Genomic DNA, 25,642 nt, shown 5'->3' on the forward strand with positions numbered 1-25,642 from the left:
ATTGTTTGGGTTTCTATATAAATTTATTACATTGTGATTTAGATTTACAGGATGTTAAGACTTCTGAATAAGAACTGCATTTTCAGTTCTTAAACTGTAGTAGGTAAGATTTTTAAAAGACAAAAGCTATTCCATCTACTCTGGGGTAGAAGGGTGATAATCACTTGTATCAGGAACCTCTCCTCTGGAAAAGGACACTGAATACGTGTGGTGTGAAAGAGGCTGGGTAGATGGTTCTGCTAAGAAGTCACAGCTGTTAAATACTTCCCACTGGAGTTAGCGGAAAACTCGTAATCTGCTACCGGTGTCTGGCAAGCAAATCATTAGCTTGTACGTATTCCTACACCTGCCATGGGCACATTTCTGGCAAGGAGCAATGCCACAATGTAACATTGCAAAGAGATTAATGAGATAGCTCTGAATGAGCCAGTCTACTTACACAAAGCAGACTAACCATGAAAGTACAGGTCTCCGCCATGTAAAAGAGCACCAGAGAAGTAGGTTGTATTAAACATGACTGCTACACTGTTTTTAATCATTCTCTTGGGTCTCTCCACATGACACTAGGTTTGATCCCATAGTCTATTCAGATTCACACATGCTATGAGAAGAAAATGATTTAGCCTTTCTTTGTTGCAGTTCTATTCTGTAAAATGGGGTTTAATTCTTTGGGTTGGAATATTGTGAAAGTGGATTAATTAGGATTTGAGAAGGGCAATTGAGTTCTGGAGGGAGAAAGACCCATGCAGGTACAGAACAGTACAGTGGGTGTAAAGTAACCTACTTTCTTTACAAAAGAAATGGTTAAATTTGTGGATTTCCAACTAATTTAAAAAAAAAAAAAAATTTTTACAATATACTTGCAGGCAGTTGAACAGAAAATGTCAGCTTCCTGCCAAGAGGCTTGATTTTCGTAGGTACATTTCACTTCCAAAGTTTTCCACAGAATTCCAAGTACCCAGAAAACACAAGAGGAACCTCATGAATAAAATTGTTCTTGCATTGTAACTTTGAAATCTGTGTATTACCTGTTTAAGTACCATTCCTGCTAACACCTGGCTGTTAAAATTTTAGCAACATGCATAGCATTTGTAGAAATACAATTTCTGGTTTTCTTGTTAGCATCACAAACAAATACATCTGTATATTTCCAGTAAGTGTTTTTGTTTTACTAACTAGGCAATAAGGAACTTCTTTTATTCCTGCGCTGGCTGGTGTGTTGTTACCTTCATTCTGGGAGTCTGTGATCGACACAGTGACAACATAATGTTGACAAATGCTGGACACATGTTCCACATAGATTTTGGAAGATTTTTAGGCCATGCGCAGACATTTGGAAGCATAAGAAGGTTAGTATTTATAGTAACGCACATAGTAAACTTTAAAACAATGTTCTGAAATTTCACATCTTAATCAGCTCCCATGAAAAAAAATACAAATGAGATTATGCTTTTTTTTATTTCTGAATTTTCCAAAACAACATATGTTTGTTGTTTACAAAACCTCTAAGAAATTATATGAATGACTGGAAAAGGAATTAAAAGATTTTGAGGATCCCCTTTCAGTCTGGAAAAAAAATATAATCTAAACCTTTGTCTGGGTAGAGATTTGAATAATGTAGTTCAGTAGTGACCAGGATAGTAGACTGAACTCTGCCAAAAGAATTCTGATGTCCATTATCTTTTTCTGCAGAGTGTTCCTGCAATGGATCCAAACCCACAGATATATCTAATTGACCACTTTCTTCCCATATTCAGAGAAGAAACCAAATTTTCCAAATAGACGTGGTGAATAAATACATTATGCCACTGTGGGTAAAACTGCAAGCTTTTTCATTATCTTTTTAAGTTTTATATCTAACCACACTGAGATCAGGGGCTATTTTGCAAATATCTGATTTTACATAAACAAGACTGTGATATCAATCTGCGATGCAACTGTCCCATGATAAATATAAATAAAATAATGTGATCATGTATTCGAGTTACTAATGTGAAGCTACTATGGAGGGATGAATTAGGATGGAATAAAAATAGATAGGATAATGCCAGTATGTGCCAAAGTGCAAAGGGCTAAAAAGCTGTTACATCAGAGTAGGGAATGGATAAATGAGCCCTAATACTGACCAGATGGGGGGAGGGGGGCTGTCTTTCCTCCATGTTTCCTGATAATTTCCAGAACTAGTCCAAGAATTAAGTTTGAGCTAATTGTTCTTTTTCTTTTTTTTTTTTTTCTCTTTTTCTCTTTTTCTTTTTTTAGCTGGCCTTTGACAATTCTAGACTATCACAGTGTGTTAGACAGAAATAACAGCATGGGAGTATTGATATGAGGGAAGCTGATAGGGATAATAAGTACTTCTAAGCCAGGCAGTCAAAAGATTTAGTTGCAGTGCTCAGAATTATCGTCAATCATTCAAGATATGCTCCCTTAATCCTACTTATTTGCTGTGGAAAGAATAAAGCAGAACAGAGTAATAAAAAAAGATACTCATGCGCACTCTGTGTCAAGAGTTGCATCTCTCATTCCAGCAAACCTTCTTTTGGAGCCTAACAGGAATTTCCTCAAGCAGCAATTTTACATGAGCAAAGAATTATCTTGTTAGAGTGAACATTAAGATGAAGCAAATATAGAGGGGGACACAACAACCAAATTTTAACAGAAATCATGTCATAGCAATAATAAAAATGGATGTTAATTTTACTGTTTTACAGCTCAGTCATACTACATGTTCTTATTAAGTCTATAAAAACGACTTTAAACACAGTCACTTCCGTAAGCAGCAACCATTTTTTCCTGTTTCTCCTTGCAGTATATTGCTTTTAAACTATGGGATGAAAGAATACAGTTTAGGACCTCCGTTCCTGGAGTGCACTTATGGTTCCTTAGTAAAACTAGGACTCACACTTAACAGCACATTATGAACATCATGGGATAATGGTAGTTTTTCTCATACCTACATGCAACTGAACTACAGGTCATGTAGTCATTAATGTGTAGTCATGTAGAGCTGTGTGCACCTTCATGAAATGCAGCATATTATTTATAACACAGGGATGTCACATTTCTATATCCCATAAATGTCAAGCTCTCTCAAAATTTGAAACCCTCAGTGCTATTTGTATCTGCTCATTCTCACAAGGTTATTCTGAGATAGGTTTAGCCTCTGGTTTCTTAAACAGCTTTTTAGATTAGATTTTTATTTGAGTTCTTATTAAATTTTTATTTGCATTTTTTCACCCCCCAAAATACCATGCCCTTAAAATAATATTGATGAAACAGCAGCATAATGCTTTCACATCTTTAGAATTATTAGTGCTGACCCTTGGGCGTTTGTACAGTTGATACTATATGTATACTTATGAAGTTCTATAGGTGGCTTTAGAGAATGAAAAACATCCAATACAAATCCCTATACATGCAACTGGTCTTTACATACATCACACAAACTTTGTGGGATTTTTTGTAAAATGAAATCTATGTAAATGAGTGAAGGCTTATAGAAAAGGAGTCTCTGTCTGAACTGTTTAAAATGGTCTTTCCTTTCAGAATTTAGTAAGCTGCTTGCCACAGCTGTCCATTCTCTGTTCTTAGGGAACACTTTTTGCGCTTACCAAACTCTTACTCCTCATAAAGCTTCATGAGGATGACTTCTCTGCAGTATTCTGCATATGGAGCAATTCTTCTGATGTAAGTAAAGTGAAAGGCATACATGGCAGCTTTGAGAATTGCACGCTGTCATGCATGGGCAGCAGTTCTTTCTATCAAATCCAATATGAGTCTTCAGAGAACACTCTGAAGCTGATCTGATTCATGCAGTCATGCTCACTTTTGCATTCACAATTGTGTAACACCCCAACAAGGGATTAGTTAACTTTTCTAATTCCTGTCCTCATCTTTAAATAATGTTCAATAAATCTGCTCAGTTTTGAGTCCGAGACACAAGCCACTAGCTCAGCTCTTACTGGTTTAAGAGGGAAGAGGAATGGGGAACTTTTTGTCTTTTCCAGTTGCATGTACCTTCACAGTTCAGCAAATATGTTAAACAGTACTAATAACCAGCTTGATTTGTGTCTAGGAACTAATCTTTATGAAGAATTGTTGGAGGGAGACATATGATGTATCTTACCAATAACATAATGACAGAGCTTGGCAGCAGAATTATTTACAAAGTCTCACAGGGAACTTTCCTACTGAACCATGAGATTTCTTTTTTTATTATTATTTTTTAATTTTTTTTATGATGCTCAAAGACGTATTTTGTACTAATAAAATATTTTTTTTCATTCTCTAATCCAGCCACCATATTTGACCCTACATTCCCCTAAAGCAGTGAATTCTGCAATTATATTTCAAACTGCATGAAGAAGCATTTCTTGTTTAATTTCATATAACCATCCTATTCTTTATCTACTGAATATTCTGTGGCAATCAGCTGGAGACCCACTCCAATTTAAATCAGTGCATTATTATCCAGATAATCAGACAGGACTAGGTCAGTCATCAAATGATATGAAAGAAGGTGTCTGACTCATGATTGTACCTGCCATGCTTTCTTTGCTTTGGTTTTCTTTTCTGACCAGTTCCTTTTGAACATTTCTTCTTGGGTCAATTAAGGAATATGAGATTTATTTGAATCCGGTGCTAACTGAACTAATCCTAACTTCAGCAGTCTCATCCTTTGCACTACCAGTCACTTCCAGCACTGTTGTCTATATTTTTTTGGTCAACGATGTGTAGACTGAAACCTGATGGCAAGATACGGAGTAGTCCAGCTCATGGCACACTGTAATTCACCTTATGATAACATAGGTGTCCATCTTTTATGTTAAATACCCAGTCATCCTGATTATTTCAAACACTTACTGGCCTTTCTTTTCCCTGATCTGAATCACAGAGAGCCTCTTGTCTCTTTGCCAAACTAATCCTGTGTTTTATCATGCTTTTCCCAGAAGTTAAATCTGCTAAGCTGGTTTTCTTCTACAAAGTTAATTACTAGAGGCAACCTAACTATTCCATTGGGAAATTCCAGTTTTTTGAAGGAAGTTTCAAAAATATGGGAAAACTATGTTTCCCACATTTTCTTCATATGTCACTGTGTTCCTATACCAAAAAGCACTTAACAAGTTCTGAACATGTAGAAAAGTATACCTCTTCATGTTTTAAAAGTAGCACATTTCACTTTTTAGTGTTAGTAACCTAAAATGAGTGTTACTGTCTCACTGGAAGTGTTCATTTGGGAAAAAAAAAAAACAAAAAAAAACAACATTCATTTCAGGTATTTCTTTCTAAACCGGAAAAGCTGGCATACAGACAGGGAAAAATGAGTTGTATCTGCATTCTTTGACTATAATGTATCTACATGTGTTCCATCTTTTTCCTGAAAATAGGAAAAAGTGGGGAATAAGAAAGATAGGAATTCGAGAATTTCCCATTTTAATTTTTTCTTTTTGCCCTTTTAAAATTTTATTTAAAATCTTTATCAAAGGAAGAGTCTAAAACTTGAAATTAAAAACTTAAAGTATAATTACTTCTAATTTTCAAAATTTGTGCATGAAAACTGTTGGACTAAGTGTATTACCTGCTGAAATATTTCATTAGGAATTTTCAATATACCTATTTATTAATTCATTTTCTGCAGTTTAAATTTATTTTCTCTGACATGATTGCTCTGGAGTTATTCGTTTACGTGAACAGGTAACTCCTAATTCCTTGCCACAATCCACTTTCAGAACTTCCTGTATACCACCCTCCAAAAAATCTCTGATTGAATCCTGGAAAGATTTAATTTCATGATTTAAAGCATCTTAGTAGCCCTAATGTTCTTGAGAAGATTATACAGACGTTTAAAGATAGTCGTGCACGTAAGTCTTCGCATAAAGACTGAAAGGTGTAATATGCATGAAGACCTAAAAGTGAAAGTGTTACCTCCAAGGTGACAAGGGGTTTGAATTTTTGAGGCAACAGGTCCGTCACTTCTGAAAGTGTCTCATATTGCCCTAAATTAAACACCGTAAGCCAAGCTGAGTCTAAGAACGTATGAGCATCACAAGTTGAGTTGTGAGCTTGAGGTGCACTTCTGTTATCTTTGCCTTGAGGAGTAGGTGTTTATTGTTGCAGTTTTGATGCTTTCTCTAATTACTGAGCATGGACAGTAGTTTGCCCTTTATCATTGATTATTTATTTTCAGTACTAGCCTCTTGTGGAGGGCATTCAGCTAAAGCTTTTTGGAAATCGGAGTGAATTATGTTCACTGTCCACTTTGGATCCTTACTTTTTTTGGTTATCCTTCTCAAAGTACCCAGACAGTTAAGAGAGGCAATGTTTTTCCCATACAGTGACTATATGGATTTGACCCCATCCAGTTTTGTTCATCCAAGTGCATTGTTCTACTGAACTGAGTTCCCTGGAATCCAGTTCTCATCTGGCACAACTCTCAGTAGCCTTCTTGGCTTTTCAAACATGGCATAAACTGCTTTCGTATCTTCAGGAACAGCTGCTTTTTTGAAGGAGTTATGTATTCATGTTAATCATCTGGGCTAGAGAAATTGTTTGATGCCTTCAGAGCCACCAGTAGAACTCCCACCACTTTGGGAGATTTACTGCACAGGAGTTATTTAAATGACTCCCTATCAACTTCCTGCTTCAGAGAATGCTTCCTGCCCTCTCCCCTTCCCTCCTTCTCTTTCTATTAGTCGCCCCATGACTTTTTGTAGAATGTGACTCTAGCAATAGGAAGTTTAGCAATAAAACAGAAATAAAAGGGGGAAAAGACATCGTGTTCACTGTCCATTTTGATTATAAGATTTCATTTGTTGTCCTTTTAAAAGTATAACTGTTTACAGACATATTTTTTTTTATTTATATTTTTTTCCTGCTCCCATCAGAAACATTTTATTGTATCATCTCTTTCTCCAAAAGCTTTCTATACATACCTTTTTATGTTCAGGGGGAGCTGTTCTAACACACAGCCAAGTATACATCAAGCACTTTTAAATTAATCTCTGTTGCTTGTTCTTGGTATCTTTTCCTGCTTGTTCTGCACACTATGCCTTTATCCTTCATCCATAACTGGAAAGCAGACTGATATGTTTAATTCATGTGGGATTTCATCCCCTGCCCTAAGAATTTCTCTGCAGTACAATTTATTCATCATTGGTTTATTTCTCTATTTTGCCTGATGATATACAAATCTCCTGCAACTATTACTGTGGGTTTTTTTTTCCAAATAGCCATCTCATACTGAAAAGATCTGTTAGCTGAATATTCAATAGGCAGGGGATATAACTTCACTCAGTCTGTTTATTTTAAGGCAACTTTTAGGTCTGAGTTTTAAAATCTTTTCACTGCTGAGGGTCAGTCAGAACACAAAAGCCAGTTGTCTGACATTTTCTGTTAACAAGAGGAATTGCTCTAATCTCCTTGTGAATTAACTCTCAAGTGTTTTATCAATAGGGTTAGTAACAAACTTGTAACAAACCTGGAAGATTTGGTAGTCTTTGAAAATGGTATAAAGCATCAGGAATGAAGTATTGAACGTGAAATATATAAAGGATTTAAATCCACCTTAACATTGTTATGCACTCTGATTGCTGGTGACTGAGTGCAGGCTGCTTTATATGTGTCTGTCTGAATAGGGGATCCTAACTCAGCTGAGAAGGTGCCTGAGCTGGACACAGCAGTGTTTTTTAACCACTCAATATGAGATACACATGGCTGCAAGAGGCCAATGTTTGAAACTGTTGAAGACATGTATGTTCTCAAAGCAGAGTACCTCTTTTTTCAGGGAGGACTTTTTTGGGACTCTTCCAAAATATACAGTCAGCTGACTGTACAAAATGGTGACATTTTGTGACATAAGTGAATAAATTCTGTGGTCAGTCTGCAGAATAACTAGTGAGTGCAACCAGAGTGAAAATCATCAAGAGATGCCTTGAACTAGTTTCTGCTTTCCCATCACAAGTCTTGCCAATTTTCCTGTTACAAGGTAAGGTTCCAAATGAATCCCTGTGGCCATACATGCTGCAAATACTAGATCTACACTAAGAACTGTAACCACGACTACCTTCTGCTTTCAACATCTGTGTTAGCGATAGTGTCACTTAGCATAGTAATACTATGTGACCAAATGTGATCAAATCTCCATGATTTACAAACTCACTGACCTCAGTTGGCCCATAATGAAAGGGATTTTAGATAAGTCACATTTTGCACTTTGTACAGACAAAGGGGCACAAATAAATAGTTACTACAGCTCACTTTACATAGGGAAACTAGATGTTCACAGAATGATGATGAATCAGAGCCCCTAACTTAGGTGAGGATTATAGCTTGTTTTCTACCACATCCATTAAACATGATTAAATCTCGATGAAACTAATTCAATTGCCGACAAAACCCGATAAATCTTTCAGAATAGTCCAGTCCAATATGTGAAATATTTCTTTTACTACTGATCGAAATACAGGTATGTCCAACACATGGTTTTACTGGAAAGCTAACATTAAGGCTCTGATAGCAAGAAATAATGATAATAGCAAAGTTGATATACACATACACTAACTTAATGAATAAATAAGACCATAATGGTTTAAGAACTGTCCTTGGTCACCTAAGCAATTCAGGACATTCTTTCTAGCTTGATGTTTCTGCCTCTAAAGATAGATGTTAATATAAAAATAGTGTGCATGTTTTGATTGTCCAGACCATGTAGTTTACCTAAGCCAGGGATGCTCAGGGCATTCAAGAATCTTACTGTGTAAGTATTAAGGGAATAAGGTCAACAGACCAGTTTACCGAGGGCTATGTTCAGCTGAATCTTAAAAACCACACAGGATAACCTCTCCAGGCAACCTGTTTCAATATTTAATTGTCCTCATAGTGGAGGGGTTTTTCTTACGACCACTCAGAATGTCATCTGTTTCAATTTTCTCTCTTATTCTTGCCTGGATTCATCTGTTTCATAACCTCCTATAGCTACTGGAAAACGGCTATTTTATCTTCTGAAAACCTTCTCATCTCCTGGGTAAACAAGCCCACTTTCCTCAGCCTCTCCTCATAGGCAAGTGCTCTAGCCCCCAAACATCTTGGTGGTCTTCTGTGGCCCTTCCTTCAGTGTAGTGACACGTTTCTTGTCTGGTCAGGGTATGGACTAACAAGTGCTAAATAAAGGGCATCTACTGCCTGCTCTCCCATGAATTTGGCCCAGGATGCTGTTAGTCATCGTCACTTGCAGGGCTCATATTTGGCCCACCACTGGCTCATGCTTAGTTCACTGCCCACCACCTGGGGGGCCTCGTCAGTGAAGACTGAGGCAAAGGTGGCAAGGAGCACAGCCTTGTCTGTGCTCCCATGTCACCAAATTACCAACCGGCATCAGGTACATATTTTCTTTATTAGTTCTTTTACTAAATGTTCACCACCAGTTTTAACTCCAGTTGAACTTTGGCATTCCTAACACCGTTCCTGCATACCCAGGCAGAGTTTGTGTACTTCTCTTTCGTAGCTAGTCCTTGCACTTCAAATATTTGTCCTTTTTGCCTTGAAGCTTAGTCACGAGTTCCCTGTTTGGGCAACTCTCCATCTGTCTGTAACTAGAAATAAAAGCTATTAAAAATACAATTGAGAGTAAATCCCTCAGGATAAATAAATTCTAGTTTTTTAGAAAGCTGTTCCAAATTTTCTAATTCACTTTTCTACTCTTTTTTATAGCATTGTAATTACTATTTGGCAATTGAGATTTAGACTGTCATTTTATTTAGATGTGGATGGATATGCATCATGTCTGGGTGATTTAAGGAATAGTCTCAGCAAGAGGCTGTTTACACTTATCAGGAGCAGACATGTACCTGTGGAAGTGTTAGCAAGGTTTCCTCACTACAAGAAATAGAAAAAGAAAAGTTTTCTAACCAAATCTGAACATAGATTTGCAATACAAGCCAGCGAAATTGCAAGTGTTAGCAACTGTCATTGAAGTCAAAGGGAAAACTGCCATCAAGACCAGCAAGTTAAGTATTTATACTTTATAGAAAGCTCAGAACTACTGCTCTATTATGTGGTCACTTAAAATATTTTTACATCATTTAGATTCTATGCTTTCAAATTCTATGCTTGGAGTAGAGAAGAGATTGTCATCTGCTATAACAGTGAACAGAAGATTAATAAGCACTGCAGAGCTCTCCTGGAGCTTTCACCTTTCTTGAGTGGTTATTTTTTCCAGGAGAGGATCATTTTGTGAAATAGAGGAGAAAGAACAGATACCATATAACTTGCTGTAAGTTAAAACAGCCTTACTAGAGCTCCTGTAACTTTCACAAATGACATTATCATTAAGTTAAGGAGGCACTGCCTAGATAAAACCATTCATTACAGCGCAGAACTGCTTTAACAACCATTCATGGAAAGTACCTCCCTGTCTTTCAGTACCAAGATGGAAGGGTACACCAAGTGGAATACCATAAGGTTTGTGATGTGACCGACACCTTTCAATATTTTCATTAGTAACCAGTATGATGGGATAGAGAATATATTTGTTCATTTTTTAGTAGAGGTCTATTGTAAGAGGGTTTGACTGTAATGAAAGTTGGGATTAGCAGTGACAGGTATTTTTTCAGAAAGGGATCTGAGAGTTATGCTACAGACAAGTTGAATATGAGTTTATGATAATGTATTGAATTCGAAAGCGTGAAATGTGAAGTAATCCTTTTTCTTCACATGAAAGTAGTAAAACTACAGCTGGAATATTTTAAAAAATTTACTTTTAGAATTATGTGGATAAGGAGTCCAGAGAAATTACATGGAGTCCAGAGAAAAGCAATTAAAATTATCAGACATCAGGAAAATAGGATATATGAAAAAAGGTTGAAACAATTGTCTACAGAAGATTGAAGAAATAATAAGTCTGCAGATACATTAGAGGCTTCTGTAAAGAAGATGGGATCTTCATGTTCCCTTAGGAAAGAACAAGAATTAATAGGACGAAAGCACAGCGAGGTTAGATTAGGCATCAAGGAAAAAAAAAACCTCTGTGCGGGGAGATACTGGAACAGAAATTTGATAGGGAGGTTGGAGAAGAACTCTATCACTAAAAATCTCTGGGAACAGGCTAAATAAGCATCTCACAAGCATGTTTATGATTGATTTTGTCCTGGTAAGCAGGAAGATGGTGTATCTCTTGTGGTTCCCTTTGCAGACATATTGTTTTATGGCTTTTTATGTACTTGCTTGAGACAAATTGTATTGTGCAGTTGTTCACTGTTTCATTCTTTCATACATGAAAGGAATACACTTGCTCATGGGTTTTTTTTGTCTGTGTCTATAAATTTATGTGATGATGTTGATTAGATATTTTCACTTGGCTTAGAGGAATAAGCATTCATGTTCATTTATTTTGTCTGTGTTCTACAATAAGCTTTTGTCTTTTGCTGCAGAGCAGAGGATGTCAGCATTCAAACACTCCCTAAAAGCTTTTCCTATTTTACTGGATACATCTAAATTCCACATAGTCACGCTGAATACTATCGTCACTCTTGACTCTGCTGAAATGATTTTAAAGGAGTCAGGGAATATATGGTGACATACGCTGCTAAGCAGCTGATTTTTACCTTGCAAACAGTTCTGTATGGTTTGTCACGTGCTGTCCCCTATGTCCATATGACAACTTGGACTACAAATGTTTTGATCATATTGTATTACTGTGTGGACCTGAACTTTGCCATAACTACACTATTAGGAAGTTTAGATTGGATCAGAGTAAAAGTCATTTGTAGTTGATTATCTCATATGATTTTCCTACTTAATATAAAAGGAAGTCAGTGTATCATTCTTAAATGTTCTGTACCGTGAGATTCATAGCATGAAAAACTAAAACTGTTGTTGACCTTACAAACTTTGTTAATTCATTTACAGCTAATGTTTCATAGCAAATCCTGATGATCTTACTGGTCTTTTAGGAATGCAGCATATTTCTAGTCTACAGTGAAGTCCCAGAAGTTCCCATTACCCCAGCCCAAGTTTGTTTTTGCATGATGATCTCTTTAGTTTCTTGAGGTTTCCTTTCTTTCCTCCCTCTCATGACATATCGTCCAAACATCCTTAGTCTCCAGAGGAACTGCAAAACATATTCCCATGAAAATCTTAAACTCTGAAAGCACTACACAAGAAAAAAAGAATAAAACCACCAGAAAACTAGCCTTGCTTCTGACTGAATGACTTGAGTAAACACTTTGTCACAGTCATAGTAAAGTATAAGTCTTTAAGGTCCAGGACTGCAACCAGACTGTATTGATAGATGTATTGACTTTTTGACTGATTTCTATTACAAAACCAAAGGACTCATTAATTTCATCTAGGGGTTGGGGCGGGGGGGGGGGGGGGGGGGAAGAAAAAAGTGGGAGTGCTGTGATAAGATAACTTTTCTGAATTTGGGAGGCTTACTGGCTGTACATCTTCGGTCTTTCTTGAGCCACACCAGTTGTCTCAATTGGGCTTTTTTCCCCCAAGAAATTATTGTACTTGACATTACCACTATACTGTAGAGGTCATTCAAGAATGCTTCAATTCTGTATTTCTTTAGCACACCATAAAGGAGAAAAAAAGGCTTTTGGTCCTCTACAGAGATATTGTAAAAGACTTCTACTTGAAAATACTTCATCATACCAGTTTTGTTAAACTGATGCCAGTCATTTAATTGGTTTGATGGAGGCAGCAAGTTGTAATAGATACAGTTTTTAGCCAAGGGGCTTTTGTCCATCGGTTGTAACAGTCATCTGTCTTTGAACATTCTACACGTGTAAAGTATTACAGGGTTTAGCTGTGATCTTGAGGGTGGTTTTTTGGGGTAAGAAGTATTTCATATTTATATATTTTAGATAATTTCATGTGAGCAAGCTATGTTATAGATATATGTCCAAATGAGTAATGTCTTTCATAGTTATTATTACCAAGTCTTTGTATGCATTGCATACCTTCTGAATAAATGCCATCATGTCATACAATCTTAGCTTTGTGCCACAAGTTAGAGAGGGACTGTTTTAAATATAGAAGTACAGGCTGTGCACTGACGTGAGCTTTATTTGCACATGTGTTTGTGTGTGTATGTGTGATAATTTAGAATGCTCATGCAATACCAGGGTATGCAGGCCTGCATTGTTTATTTTCTTAGGTAGGCTAAAACAGCCTCTGTTGTTTGGTGATCTATATTTTCCCATGCATGATGGATGGTGACTTGGCTTGGCTGTTTGTAATTTTGATGGAGTACTTTTTACACTATCCCTTTCTATATTTTTATATTCTAAAGGAGTTTGTGAAAGCAGAAGGAACTTCTTGCATCTATACACAGACATCCAGCCCTGTCAATTGGTTTTTCAGAATCCTTTATGTACTCTTCAGTGAGTAAGCATCTCCTCCCCCTGAAACTTTGCTTTTTAATATTATCGTAATGGCTGTGTTGTTCCTTCTAGCAGGTCTTGTCTTCTTACTAAGTTGATTTTATGGTTTTGGTTTGTTTTTTTTTTTTTTAAATTTCAGTTGCAAAGTGTTCCCTTTATGAGCAACCAGCTCACCTAGACACATGCAGGAATGTAGCTTCAGCATCTGACTGATTGCAGGGGTCACTTCATGGGAGAGGCTTTGATATCACAAGACCTTGAGAAAAAACAGGGAAAGCAAATTTCTACATTGTATTTTGCAGGTTAACAATGGAGGATAGGTCTACCATCTCAGAAGAAAGAAATGATACTAAGAAAATTTAAGAACCTTGTAAAACTGCTTTAAAACATCTTGCAAGTAAACTTATAAATAATGTAGATAATAAAATATCAATTACATTTTCAAATGGATCCTTTAGCAACAGTAGTAAAAGAATTGACTAACATTGCATTCATTGCATTATGTGGAAATTGGCCCACAGCCCAACCCAACAATGTTAAACACCATGTTTCTTCCAGTAAAGTAATTTCTGATTGCAGTATCTGTTTTCAGCTCAAGTAGCTTTATGTGGGAGACTTGGACCAACTCAGAAGGAGCTATGTTTTCATTGTGCAATTGTGTCTCTTGATGCAAATGGGCATCAGAAATCAAATATTAATTTTGAACAAAATACATCATTTTTTTCACAGGAACCTTCACAGCAATAGTTTTGACTTGGAATATATTAGCCCCAAACATAAGTGCAGATGAGAAACAGGTTTGGGTTTTATACATTCTCAAGATGTTAAAATGCTTTCAAATCAGGATTTAGATTGGACTTCTGTCCACAGAGAAGAGAAAATTTAATGTTGCTAATTTGCTGGATCTACCTCTCTTTCTGGTTGGTTTCAACAAATTGACTTCCATGACCCTAATTTTATAAATTTATTTAATAGTTAATGTCTGTTTTAAATACCACCGCTAAACAAAAGATAAGCTAAAAGATGAATGAATGAATGAATGAAAGGCAGAAAGGAAAAAAGGAAGAAAGAAAAGAAGGTTCTGGGAAAATCTTGCTCTCTAAAATCCGTAATAGACACAGGTTTATAATTCTCTGAGAGCTACAGCACAAAACATACAATAATTATGTAATAGTCATACTGTAATGACTGTCACACTATGAACTTGCATAATACAGAAAAACATGGAAGGAAAGGATTACTATTGTGGACCTTCATCATTCCTAGTACTACCTAGCTGAAATTAAATGTATATTTTTTAAAAAACAAGACAAACACCTTAATGGCCTGGGTGCTTTGAGATGAGTAACGCCCATGGGAGGTCTGTTTTTAAAGTTAGCTTCAATGTAAAACAGGAAGAATTTCCAAACATAAGAATGGGAAGGCTGCCTGAACATTTATGGTGACTAAGACTTCCAGCTGCAGCCTAGAATCTCACTGCAATTTGACCTTCTTTCTATGATAATACAAGACTGGTGTCTTTATGGGAAAATGAGGAAAACTCCTAAGGAAACTGTCTCATTTATGAATGAATCAGCAAGGAGAGTGGGTTTAGACTCAAGCCCATATTTGTGGCTTTAGCAAGAAAAAGATCTTCATTTTTTTTTCTGCATTCAAGCTTCCCAAGAATATTTAGTTTATCCAAGTTAATTTTGAATATAAAGGTTAACACACAGCATATATTTCCTTGGAATATAGCCCTCTAATCTGTTTACATGCATCTGTGTACACAGTTGTGAATAGTAAATCACTGCAGTAGTTTTGTCTCTGTGAAGATGGAGCATACCAGGCCTTTCTGAAACTATCAAATTATAGGACTGTTAGAAGAAGCCTAGCTAATCTGTTTTCTTCTGCAATAGAATTCCATAGCCACCAACTCTGCTAGTAAGGAGAAAAAAAGTCAAGACATGCTGTCAGATTCTGCACCTCATTTACTGTAGTGTGAATACAGAGTAACTGTACATAAATGAAAATGTTTTTAGGTTTATTCTGCTGTAAGCTGGGCCAGAAACATTCCTTCATAATGGTGTCTACTTAATGATTGCTTCATAAGTTGGTGGTTGCTGGTTTTGGTTTGTTTTTTGTTTTTTTTTTCTTGCTTTTGGATTGTCGAGTTGTAGGTTTCTTTCTTAAATTCACTTCTTGCCTAGTAGGGAGTTGATATTTATATCCCATCCTCTTAGAGAACAACTTTTAAACATTTCAGTAGGAGGAGATAACTTGTGTCCAGGTTCACTTTTGGGTTGGAGTAGAGAAATTAAAGCAATTAGAGTTTGGAAAGAAAAGCAAACAGGAGCCAGAAGAAAACACATAAGCTCCAAGTTTGTTCAGGTGTTGGATTTCTCACTATGGCACTCTTGCTGTGAAACCTGTCTCTGCCCCAATTAGTCAGTGACACCAGGCAGAGCAAGAGAGCTGTCCCCAATGAGGAAGGGAGAGATGAAATAATGAGGAATGTAATACTGGAAAAACAAATGTGAAAAATGTGTTACAAATATTAACTGTCTTGCATGATTAGCTATTTTCGGTTAAATATCTCATGTAATTGTTCTCTTTTCCAGGGACCGAGCTCCCTTCATCTTCACATCAGAGATGGAGTATTTCATCACAGAAGGTGGAAAAAACCCACAGCGTTTTCAAGAGTTTGTGGAGCTTTGTTGTCGAGCTTACAATATAGTCAGGAAACACAGCCAGTTACTCTTGAACCTGCTGGAGATGGTAAGCAACTTGAGGAAGAAACCAAAAAGCCATTTCCTCTGGTGTCCTCTTCCCTTTTACCACTTCTCTGCTGCCTCCAATAGCGCTGTGATTTGAAGAGGTATCAGGGGCACTGCTGGAAATGTTCGTGCTGGCACTTCCTGTGCACAGAAACTGTCCAGTTGCAGTACTAATTTCTGAGAAAAGAAAAGCTAAGCTGCTTTTTGGGTTTTGGTTTTTTTTCCCCTTTTTTTTAATGCATTCTTTTTTACAAAATATCAGAAAACTGCAAAAGAAGCTGGGTATGTTTCACATTCAGGAATTTCACTCAGACCTTTTTCTAGGTCTTGAAGAAATCATTTACCAGTCCTGTTCATGTTTACAGCAAGGCAAAGTGAACTAAATATTTCACAGGGTGGGTGATATGAGGGTACCTAGCAGCACTGCAGCTAACAATGATGCCATTAGAATGTTTTTCTGCACATTTCCACACTCCCTTCTTAGGAATGAGAACACAGGAAAGAAAGAGCAATACCTACATTGACACTGGTTTAATAATCCTTTTGTACAGGATTTTAAGACTTCTAGGAGCTTTTATCCCTATTTTATTTAAGTATTTCTACTGATTTGTGTGCTGTGGCAGATTCCATAACTGCTTTATGCCTCTATTTACTTGTGTGTGAAAGGTTAGTGATTTTCCCCTTTGCAGTAGAGTAAGAATATCAAATTAACTAATATTTACTAAGTTGCTTGGCTAAGATATTAATCCAAAAGTTATGTACACGGCCCCACACAAAACCTAGGTGACTGGCCTGTGCATGAAAAAATCTACACAACCTTCTAAAGGGGACCCGTGCTGAAGCTGAGGTACAGCAAAAAAGTTGCTCGGTAAACACTATTTTATCATCTCCGACTTCTGCAATGAGGAGGGGAGAAATGGCAAGGATTTGCTCATCTTGTTTCTTCTGTCTTGCCCATGGATTCTGATGCAGTGATTCAGTGAGTGATTTCCCAATACGGAGCAGGAAGGATTGTCCCAGATCTCAACCCTGGTTTTAAGTAGTCACAAATGTGTAGCAAAACTGCATTCCTGTCATAAAGCATAATTTTGCACTGAAAGCAGTGCAAAGTGCAGCTGTGGGATATATGAAGTTAAAGATCCTCCAGAAAACTCAAGAGCACTCCTACTCTCTCACACACAGCAATAATCCCTCCATTTCTGAACAGGTTGCCTAAAACTGCATACTGCAAATATAGCTACATCTTCTGCCCACCTCCTTGTCCCCAGTGCAGTTCCTTTTTCTGCAAGCAGCAGAGATAATGTTAGATTACTCTGGAATAATATATAGAGAGACTGTTAAGAAAATGTTCCTGTCAGGAGGTCTGAAATAACTAGCTACCTCTGCCTGTATATGGCTCAGGTTTTTCTATATTCAGGATATGCTGCATCTTTTGTTTCTGATGATCTTTAAGGAGAGGTAATAGTGCTGAACTAAAAGTCAACATGAAGATCTGTTTTAATATTTGTCAGTGGGCTGCAGTTTAGACAATTGTGTTGCATTTCATCATTGAAAAATAACTGGCAGCGTACTCACACCCCATCAATGAGCACTTCATACCAAAGGAAATTAAACAAACCAGACAAGTTTGCTGAACGCCTTGTTTTTGCCAGTGATGTTTGGAAAGGTGAGTTTCGTTCTGTACTTGAAATGGGGTGTTGATCAGAAATTTTAAGTATCAAAGTGGTTTAGTTGCGTGGGTCATTTCTAGAAAAGTAGACAGACTGTGAAGTTCTGCTTTTCTTATTTCCATGCAGAATATCAGATACTGTCATGACGGGGCAAGATAAACTAAGCACTGCTTATTTGAATCACTGACAATCTAAGATTTCTCTCACTGTCTGGAAGTCTGCATCATTAATCTTTCCTTCCCCTCCCACATTCTATTTTTGGAGATGTTACAGTACAGTACTTCACAGGAGTGGTAAACTGTGCTCTGGATGGTCAGTAACTATTAGTGGTTTCTAGAAAACCATGATTATGAACTATTTGGGGGTTTTGGCCCAGTTTAGGAATTAAACCTTTTCCTTGGTAGTGAGCAGCCTGTTTCTAGAGCTGTAGAGACATTTGCTACAGGGAGTAAGAAATAATCCATGAAGTTTCCATCACTTTCAAAAGCAGAAACATCCATGGGAGACCCAAGAGTCTGCTGGCAGAGTTCAGCTGCGTAAAAGCCGGTAGTTCATCAGCTTTGCTCTCATTAAAGATTTGATGTGAACTGTGATCAAGTGGGTGATCACAGGACACAAATACTTTTTGACTAGTTTAAAGAAATGCAAAATCCATTACTGTTATTAAGATTATTCAGGTAGAAAATTATTAAAAGGGGCTTAGAGGTGACATTAGACAGCAAATAATTGGCACACTTGCCTCTATTTTGACAAGAAACAGGCAGACCTAATAGTATAAAACAGGAGACAGTACCTAGACAGAGCAGATCTAAGACTCAAGAATGCTGTGTCCCCATACAAGTAATTTCACTGTTCTAAACTAAGAAACACCATATGGGAAAAGAGGATGAGGGAACACCCCCATTTTGGAGGTATTACACATGGAAAGTACGTGCCAGGACTATTCATTTTTCATGGGATGGTGGGCTGAGCATCACACACTAGCTCTGAATCCAGGCCCAAGGAGAGTGTAGGCAGCTCCACTCAGTGAGTCAGAAAGCCTGGAATAACTAAGTGTGGTAGGTCAAGACGTATGTGTGGCCAAACGAGGGGAACAATGCAGGCACTTAAACTTAGGCATCTAGTGACATTTGAGTTGCCCTAGGATACCTGTAGTTATTTTCTGAACAGTTGTTCCATGTCTTGTCTAATTAGCATCTAGTATCACTAGCCACAGCATTCAGAAGCCTCCTCCATCAGGGGACTGGAAACATGAAAGATGTGCTATACGGAGCAAAAGGGATGAAACAGTATAATAAGCCTATAGGTCCCCCCTACAGCCAGCAAAGTACAGTGTAGGTACTGCCAACATAAAGACTTTTTTTGTTTTGTTTTGTTTCAGCAAATGGTTTTCTACCTTCTACAATGCAGAGAACCTTAAAGAAACCCTGTTTTTCAGTTGCACTACAGATCATTCAGATTATGTTTGTTTCTGGTATTGTTCCCTTTTCTAATGCAGGGCAAGAAGCTTAATTTGCCTATGCAACAACTTTTTTTTTTTTTTTTTTTTTAAAGGGGACAGGAATTGTTATCATCTTTTATATCATCTCATATAAAAGGGTTGAAGGCATACAGATGAACAGCAATGTGTGTCCTTTAGTGCTGAATTTTGTTATTGTCCCTGCTATGAGCTCCCTTAAATGCACCTCATTGAGCTTTCTGCCGCTGCTCCTTGCTAGCCAAAACTCTGTGAGACAGCAATCTAACTGTTCAGTGGTAATACAATTTGGGTCTGATATGAAGCAAGATTTCCCTCACAATTCCAAAAAGAAAGTAAAACTGTTGAGAAGGTTTGAAGGAATAAAGACAATACTCCTCCAAATCTTTTCCCCTTGTTTTATTAGTCTCTCAGCAAAACCTTAAAACAAAAGCAGTGCTTCCTTTTTACTTTGCTGTTACTTGCAAAACTTAGTTGGTCTTTCTGTCGGAGCTAGACATAAATATCAATGAAGAACGCAGAGTAGTGACTGCAAATTCATATACAGAGCAATGTGAGGGAGTAATTTTTTCCCCATTACACACAAAGCAACACTCTCAACTGACTGTAACTGTTGAGAAAAGTCAGTACGTTTTGAAATGAGTAAAAATTATTTTTGTTGTTGACATTTTAAGATGCCTGGAGAGAGCTGTATGGGCAATTGGACACACTCAGTTGTCTACCTTACTTGTGTTGCTACTTTGCAAGGGGAATATTTCCATTATTTGTCTTTTGAACCTAACTTGGCCAACTAGAACAGCTCCAACCCTCATCGATGGAGAATGATACCCTCCAGTATCAGTGCCCAAGTGGGCAGTTTTCAGTGCCCGACTCAGGGGTCCCACTAAGAATCGATGCCTAAAGGAACTTTTCTTCTGCATTGACTGTAAAGGAAGTGAATCTATGATCTCTTTGCAGGAGGAGTCCAGAGCAATAGTGGAGGAATCAGTATTTACAAATGAGGAGGTGATGTTGCACTAAATTGGATTAGGACTAGGATAATACAGTGAGCATAATAGAATGTGGTTACTATTGTTCAGGGAGCAGAATTTGGTTACCTTCGTTTTATCACTGTTAGAAAGCTATGAAGGAAGCTTAGCAATATACACATTAAGATTACAATATCCAAAGAGAAAATACATAATTAAAATGGATTGGTGATTTTGACCCATGCCTCTTTCTGGTACCTCACTGGGAAGATTTACAATGCAATAGATTCACTTTAGTGTTCCAGGCATTACTCTGGCATCAAGAACCACTTTTCAGATCACAAAACTTTGTGTTTTACAAGACTTTGTAGTGTAAAACCTTTCTTTCCTCAGTTAGCTCTATTCCATTTAAATTTCTTTTCAATGGAACCATGGACTAATGATATTTCTTTACTTTAAGATGCTGCATGCAGGATTGCCTGAGCTAAACAGCATTCAGGATCTGAAGTATGTGTATGATAATCTCCGTCCTCAGGACTCAGACCTCCAGGCTACAAGCTACTTTACAAGGTAAAACCAGAATGTAATCCAGAAACTTTATCTCCTTCAGGCACAAAGCAAAATTGTCAAATTAAAAAAAAAAATAACAACAACAAAAAAACCCAACCAAAACAGGACCAAACAACAAAACAAAAACCAAACAACAAAACAAAAAAAAACCACAAACAAACAAACAAACAAAAAAACCCAACAAAAAAAAAAAAACCAAACAACCACCAGTTTTTTCTGTTACGTTAAGAGGTTGTAAACAGTGGAATTACACAAAACGATAATCAGTATTCACATGTTTAATTTTTAAAAGGTCCATTCCTTATGCATGTTATAACCAATCTCCTCGGATTTCTGGAAGAAACACTTGTTCATTTGTGGTATGCTTGTAACAAGTCATTTACTCAGCACCAAGAGGTTTCTTCTGCTTTCATGGTGAAATCATTCTGGCTTATATCCAGTCAGCTTTCCTCTAGTTTTTTAAATGCAGCAGCTACATGCAACAGGATTCGAACTGCATATAAAGGTTCAGCTTGTTAATGGACTGAGTGAGGACCTGGAATTCCTGAATTTACTTCCTTTTCTGTTCTTCTTTTTGCCTTCTGTGTTGCCTCAGGCAAGTTACTTTCCCTCTGCTAGCCATAGTTTCCCCATCTGCAAAATGGTACTGATCCTTCCTTTTAAGCGCTTAACAGACCTATCACTGAAAAACATTGTGTGTGAATATAGGTAGGATTAAATCTTGATTTTAGTTAGGATAATGAAATCTTTCATTTGCTTATGATAGTAACTGGGGATTATTGATGAGGAGCTGCAGATGACATGTATAAAAAGTTTGAAGACCTCTGTCTTGATCTTTCAGATCAAGATTCTGCATTACATATAATTCCAGCTGTTGATGAGATGTTGTCTAGATGAGGCCAGTGGAGACTTAATTTGGAAACTCACTTTCCCATTCTAGGCATAGTACGAGAAAAAATCTCCCTGTCAGACCCTATCCTGTGCAGCACTGTTGTTTCCCAAGGACAGTCTATGAATTCATGTACCCTGAACACCAAGTAAACACGCAAAGCAAGCCAGATTCTTCTAACCTCCTCCTCTGGTGCAAGTGCAGGGCACATACCCAGGTCATAGCACTGGCCTCTGAGTGAAGGGCTCCTTTCAAATTCAAAGCCCTAAAAGGACACTCCATAAGGCAGCACAGTTCTCTGCAGGGTGCAAACTGCCTTTAGGCAAGAGCAGTCCCCCTACCATCAGTACAGCCGGAGGGCACATTGCAATGAACAAAGGTGGTGAAAGGTTGAACTGGAGCAGCTGAGCTAGTCTCATTACTATTACAGAAGGCAATATGAAGATTTGGGGCAATTTGAATCATGCTGTTTATATGTCTACTTTTCGTGTATTAGAATTGGAAACTGAGGCAGCAGGTTCAGAGAAGGCTGGAACAGAGACCTAGAGCATTTAAGGAAGAGCCTTCTTTAAAGAGAAAGAGAGGAATTTCTTAAACAAAACTATGTTCCTATTACTTCACAGTATTTTTCTATTACTGCTCAGCTGAGCACTGAGTTCCTTCTCCTTTAACACTTGATTTTTCATATGCTTTCACTCTTGGCCATTAGCAAGATTGTTTTATTTAAAAATTAATGACAAAATCACATTTACCATCAACTTCTGTCTTATCCTTTCCTTTAAAATTTTACGTATTCCCAAATTACAGACTTTTATTTCCATTCAAATAGGAAACATGCCATTTCTACTAAACTCTAAAACTTTGGATTCTGTCAGATAATTTGGATGGTTGTGTTTGTCTCTCACGGGTAAAAAAAACAGCCTTCATTTAATTAGTGAAAAAAGGCTAAGATATACATAACAAATACAATAATGTGAGTCTTCAAAGTGAAAATTGTGTTAGTGTCATACAAAGCTCAGAGCTAATGCCCAGGCTCTTATGGAGGTGGAAAGGGTCAGTATGCTTTTCAGTTCGGCAGGACTAAGGTTGTGGTTAGGGTTAATGTCACTGTCATCTTGCTTAGCTGGAAGACAAAGGATAAAGGCTGGGTTCCAGACAGAGCTGGGGCTCTACTCTCTTTCTTGTTGCTGAGCAAAGTGGTTGTGGTGAGGGCTGAGTGTTGAGGGTCAGGGTGGAAGGGAGTGAGGGACTTCAGAGTAAGAATTCACCTGCAGTCCTTCTCAGCCAAAGCATGTGAAAGAACAGCTGACATTAGGTAGATGTGGCTTAACACTGTTTTGGAAGTAAGAAAAGTTGGTACGCTTGATTGCCTGGTAGAGGTTTGTATTAGGGTTAGGAAATCCTGTTCAGCCCACAGAGACTACAGCTAGGACTCAGACGCCATCATGTCCTCCTTCCCTTTAGATTTCTTGTTAGGGTTGGCGTTAAGGAAATGAAGGTCTTCAGAGTGGAAATGCCGTTCAAGTCTTGCTTACCAACAAAATTAGCATCACAGTTCAGATCTGTACACTGCTGTGGGCTCTGTTCTTATCTGAAGCTGTATTTTCTGCTAAAATGTTTTTTTGAACTTCAGAGCTGTTTTTCCAATTTCCTTCAAAATGCTGAAGTGTAAATTTGTTGTTATCCATAGACATCATTGCATCACACAGAAAGTCAAATATTACTAGAGTGCATTTTTTGGTTTTTTTTTTTAATACTCGTAGGTTATATTTATATTACATATGCTTATTTGCATGACGAAAGTCTCTGATCATTACCTATGAATTTCCATGAATCTAATTTCTCTTGGAGCTTTTTGCTTACACCCCTGTATAAGCATTTTCCAACCTGCCCTCAGGAATGTTAATATACTGAGGTTTTTGTGAGCTTTGGATTACCTACATCATCTTTATTCCTGTCCTTCAAAAAAATTCTTCCCTACCTCCTTGTTATATACAATGTTCAGGTGATAAAAAATCCAGTTACACACTTCTCATGGTCACTCTGTAGCATACTCCTGTATCTAGTTTTCAAGCTGTCCTTAGAAAGCCAAGGAAATTGCAAGTTCTGAATATTAGCATAACTTCCAGTAGCTCTCAAATCCTTCGCAATTCATAGCTCTTTTTTCTCCATAATTGCTTCCAAAAGCACTTTATTGTTTTTTAAAGAATTCTTTTCTAGACAAGGAGTGTGGTCATTGGAATGTTAAACACTGCCAACAGAAAGTTATTTTTTGTTCTAAGTACAAGGTAGTTATTGTAATGTTTCAGATTCAATCATATAATGCATCTGCTGAAAACCTCAATCTTCTGCTAGTGGAAACAGAACAGTATTTCTCTCTGCTTCTGCAGAAATAGGTTGCTTTTAGCAATTGTCTGAGTTTGGTTTGAGTAATAATAATGACATTGCCTCTACTGTTGTTTAAAAACAACACAAAATGATGAACGATGTCACAAATATTCCTGGCAAAACAATGTTGATTTGTTCTTTGCCGTCACCTTTTTAGCCAACAGAATAATGCTAGCAGAGTTTGGACAGTAATGTATTGACCCCTTTCAGGATCATAAAGTGTCCTGTGTTTTACCAAATTCCTTTGCTCTCATTCTTGATTTAAGACATGTTCAACAACCTGTGGTCTCATTTGTGTGCTGTATTCTTCTCACATTGGGTCAGCTCACTGTTAAGAGCTGATGGGCGGCAGTGTTAAGCCTCACAGTTTACAGCCTTCTGGAAGGTCGCACCCTCAGATCATGGATATACAATGCACCAATTGAGAGTTAAACAAGAGTTTCTGTGTTTCGTTGTCAGTTCTGTGCACCTAGTGCCAAATGAAACATTGTTGTCTCTCCAGCATCTGCCCTGAACTCAGTTTGATCCTTGAAACTCAATTTGATCCTTTCCCCTCCCTCCTTTCCTCTTCCCCTAACAACACAGATTTACCAGAAGCTGGAAACCCATCTTACCTCTGGATATAAATTTCCCATTTGGTTTTCTGCAGATGTCCTCAAATGTTCAGCATGGTGTGTCATGCTGCCTGACATTTTTAAAGGGCCTGCAAGGGGAGGTATATTTGAAATTATTTTTAAGGGATTAAAGTTAGCCTCATGCAATGAATGGAGTTCATTTCAACTGATTGCAGTATGCAATCTAACCCATTCATAGAAAACCGTGAACAGGAGATGCACAGTGGATCAGAAACACCATCGCATATCTTCAGCAGCCTAACTGACAGGGTGCCTCTTAGGTCAGCTGGCATCTTTACTTATTTATTAACAGAATCATTTGTTAGGTGCCTGGCCTGTCAATGCCTAGGTCAAGCATATCCACCCCCAACCAGCTGCAGAACTGGGCAATTCACAGTAACTCCTTTCAAAACATGATGCTACTCTCTAACTGATCAGCTGATCCCTGTTTCTCAGGTGGCTGCATCTATTCCAGCAGAAATCTCTCAAACAGCTGAAACCCCAGTGAAAGAAGGTGACTTCTGAAAGGGCATAAACAAACCTACAGTGCTAAACTTTCTTTCAGCAGCATTCAAGCAATTTGTAAAGATTGTGGTATATGTGCATCGAAGGAACGGAAGTCGAACTTCATCCTTGAATTGATGCCGTGTGAGGCTTTCATACTGTTGTACAAACCCCACATGCCACCAGCTTGGGGTGAGGATTGCCCTCTGTCCTGGGAGAGGCGTATAGCAGGACTAGTAGGGAAACTAGGCTGGAAGATGCACTTCAGGAGAGTACCTGATGTGCTCAACCCATGGGATCAGAGTTAATCTGAAAGTAAACCTGGATTTTAAAGCCTAGCAAAATAAGGGGTAAAAAAGGATACGATTACTGTCCGTATATTATCACAGTGGGAAATAAGGTATTAAGCTGAGGGTTATCA

General features: G+C 37.6%; 1 protein-coding gene across 1 annotated transcript in view; it reads left to right on the plus strand.

Annotated features, from left to right (window-relative positions):
- The window catches only part of PIK3C2G (phosphatidylinositol-4-phosphate 3-kinase catalytic subunit type 2 gamma), a 208,105-nt gene that overhangs the window by 135,044 nt on the left and 47,419 nt on the right, over window positions 1–25,642 (plus strand). The window contains 3 exon segments of the mRNA XM_055809289.1: window positions 1,180–1,349; window positions 15,986–16,142; window positions 20,717–20,826. Of these exon segments, the coding sequence (XP_055665264.1) occupies window positions 1,180–1,349; window positions 15,986–16,142; window positions 20,717–20,826 (437 nt within the window).

This window comes from Falco peregrinus, chromosome 6 (genome assembly GCF_023634155.1).
Source record: "Falco peregrinus isolate bFalPer1 chromosome 6, bFalPer1.pri, whole genome shotgun sequence".
Classification (NCBI taxonomy): domain Eukaryota; kingdom Metazoa; phylum Chordata; class Aves; order Falconiformes; family Falconidae; genus Falco; species Falco peregrinus.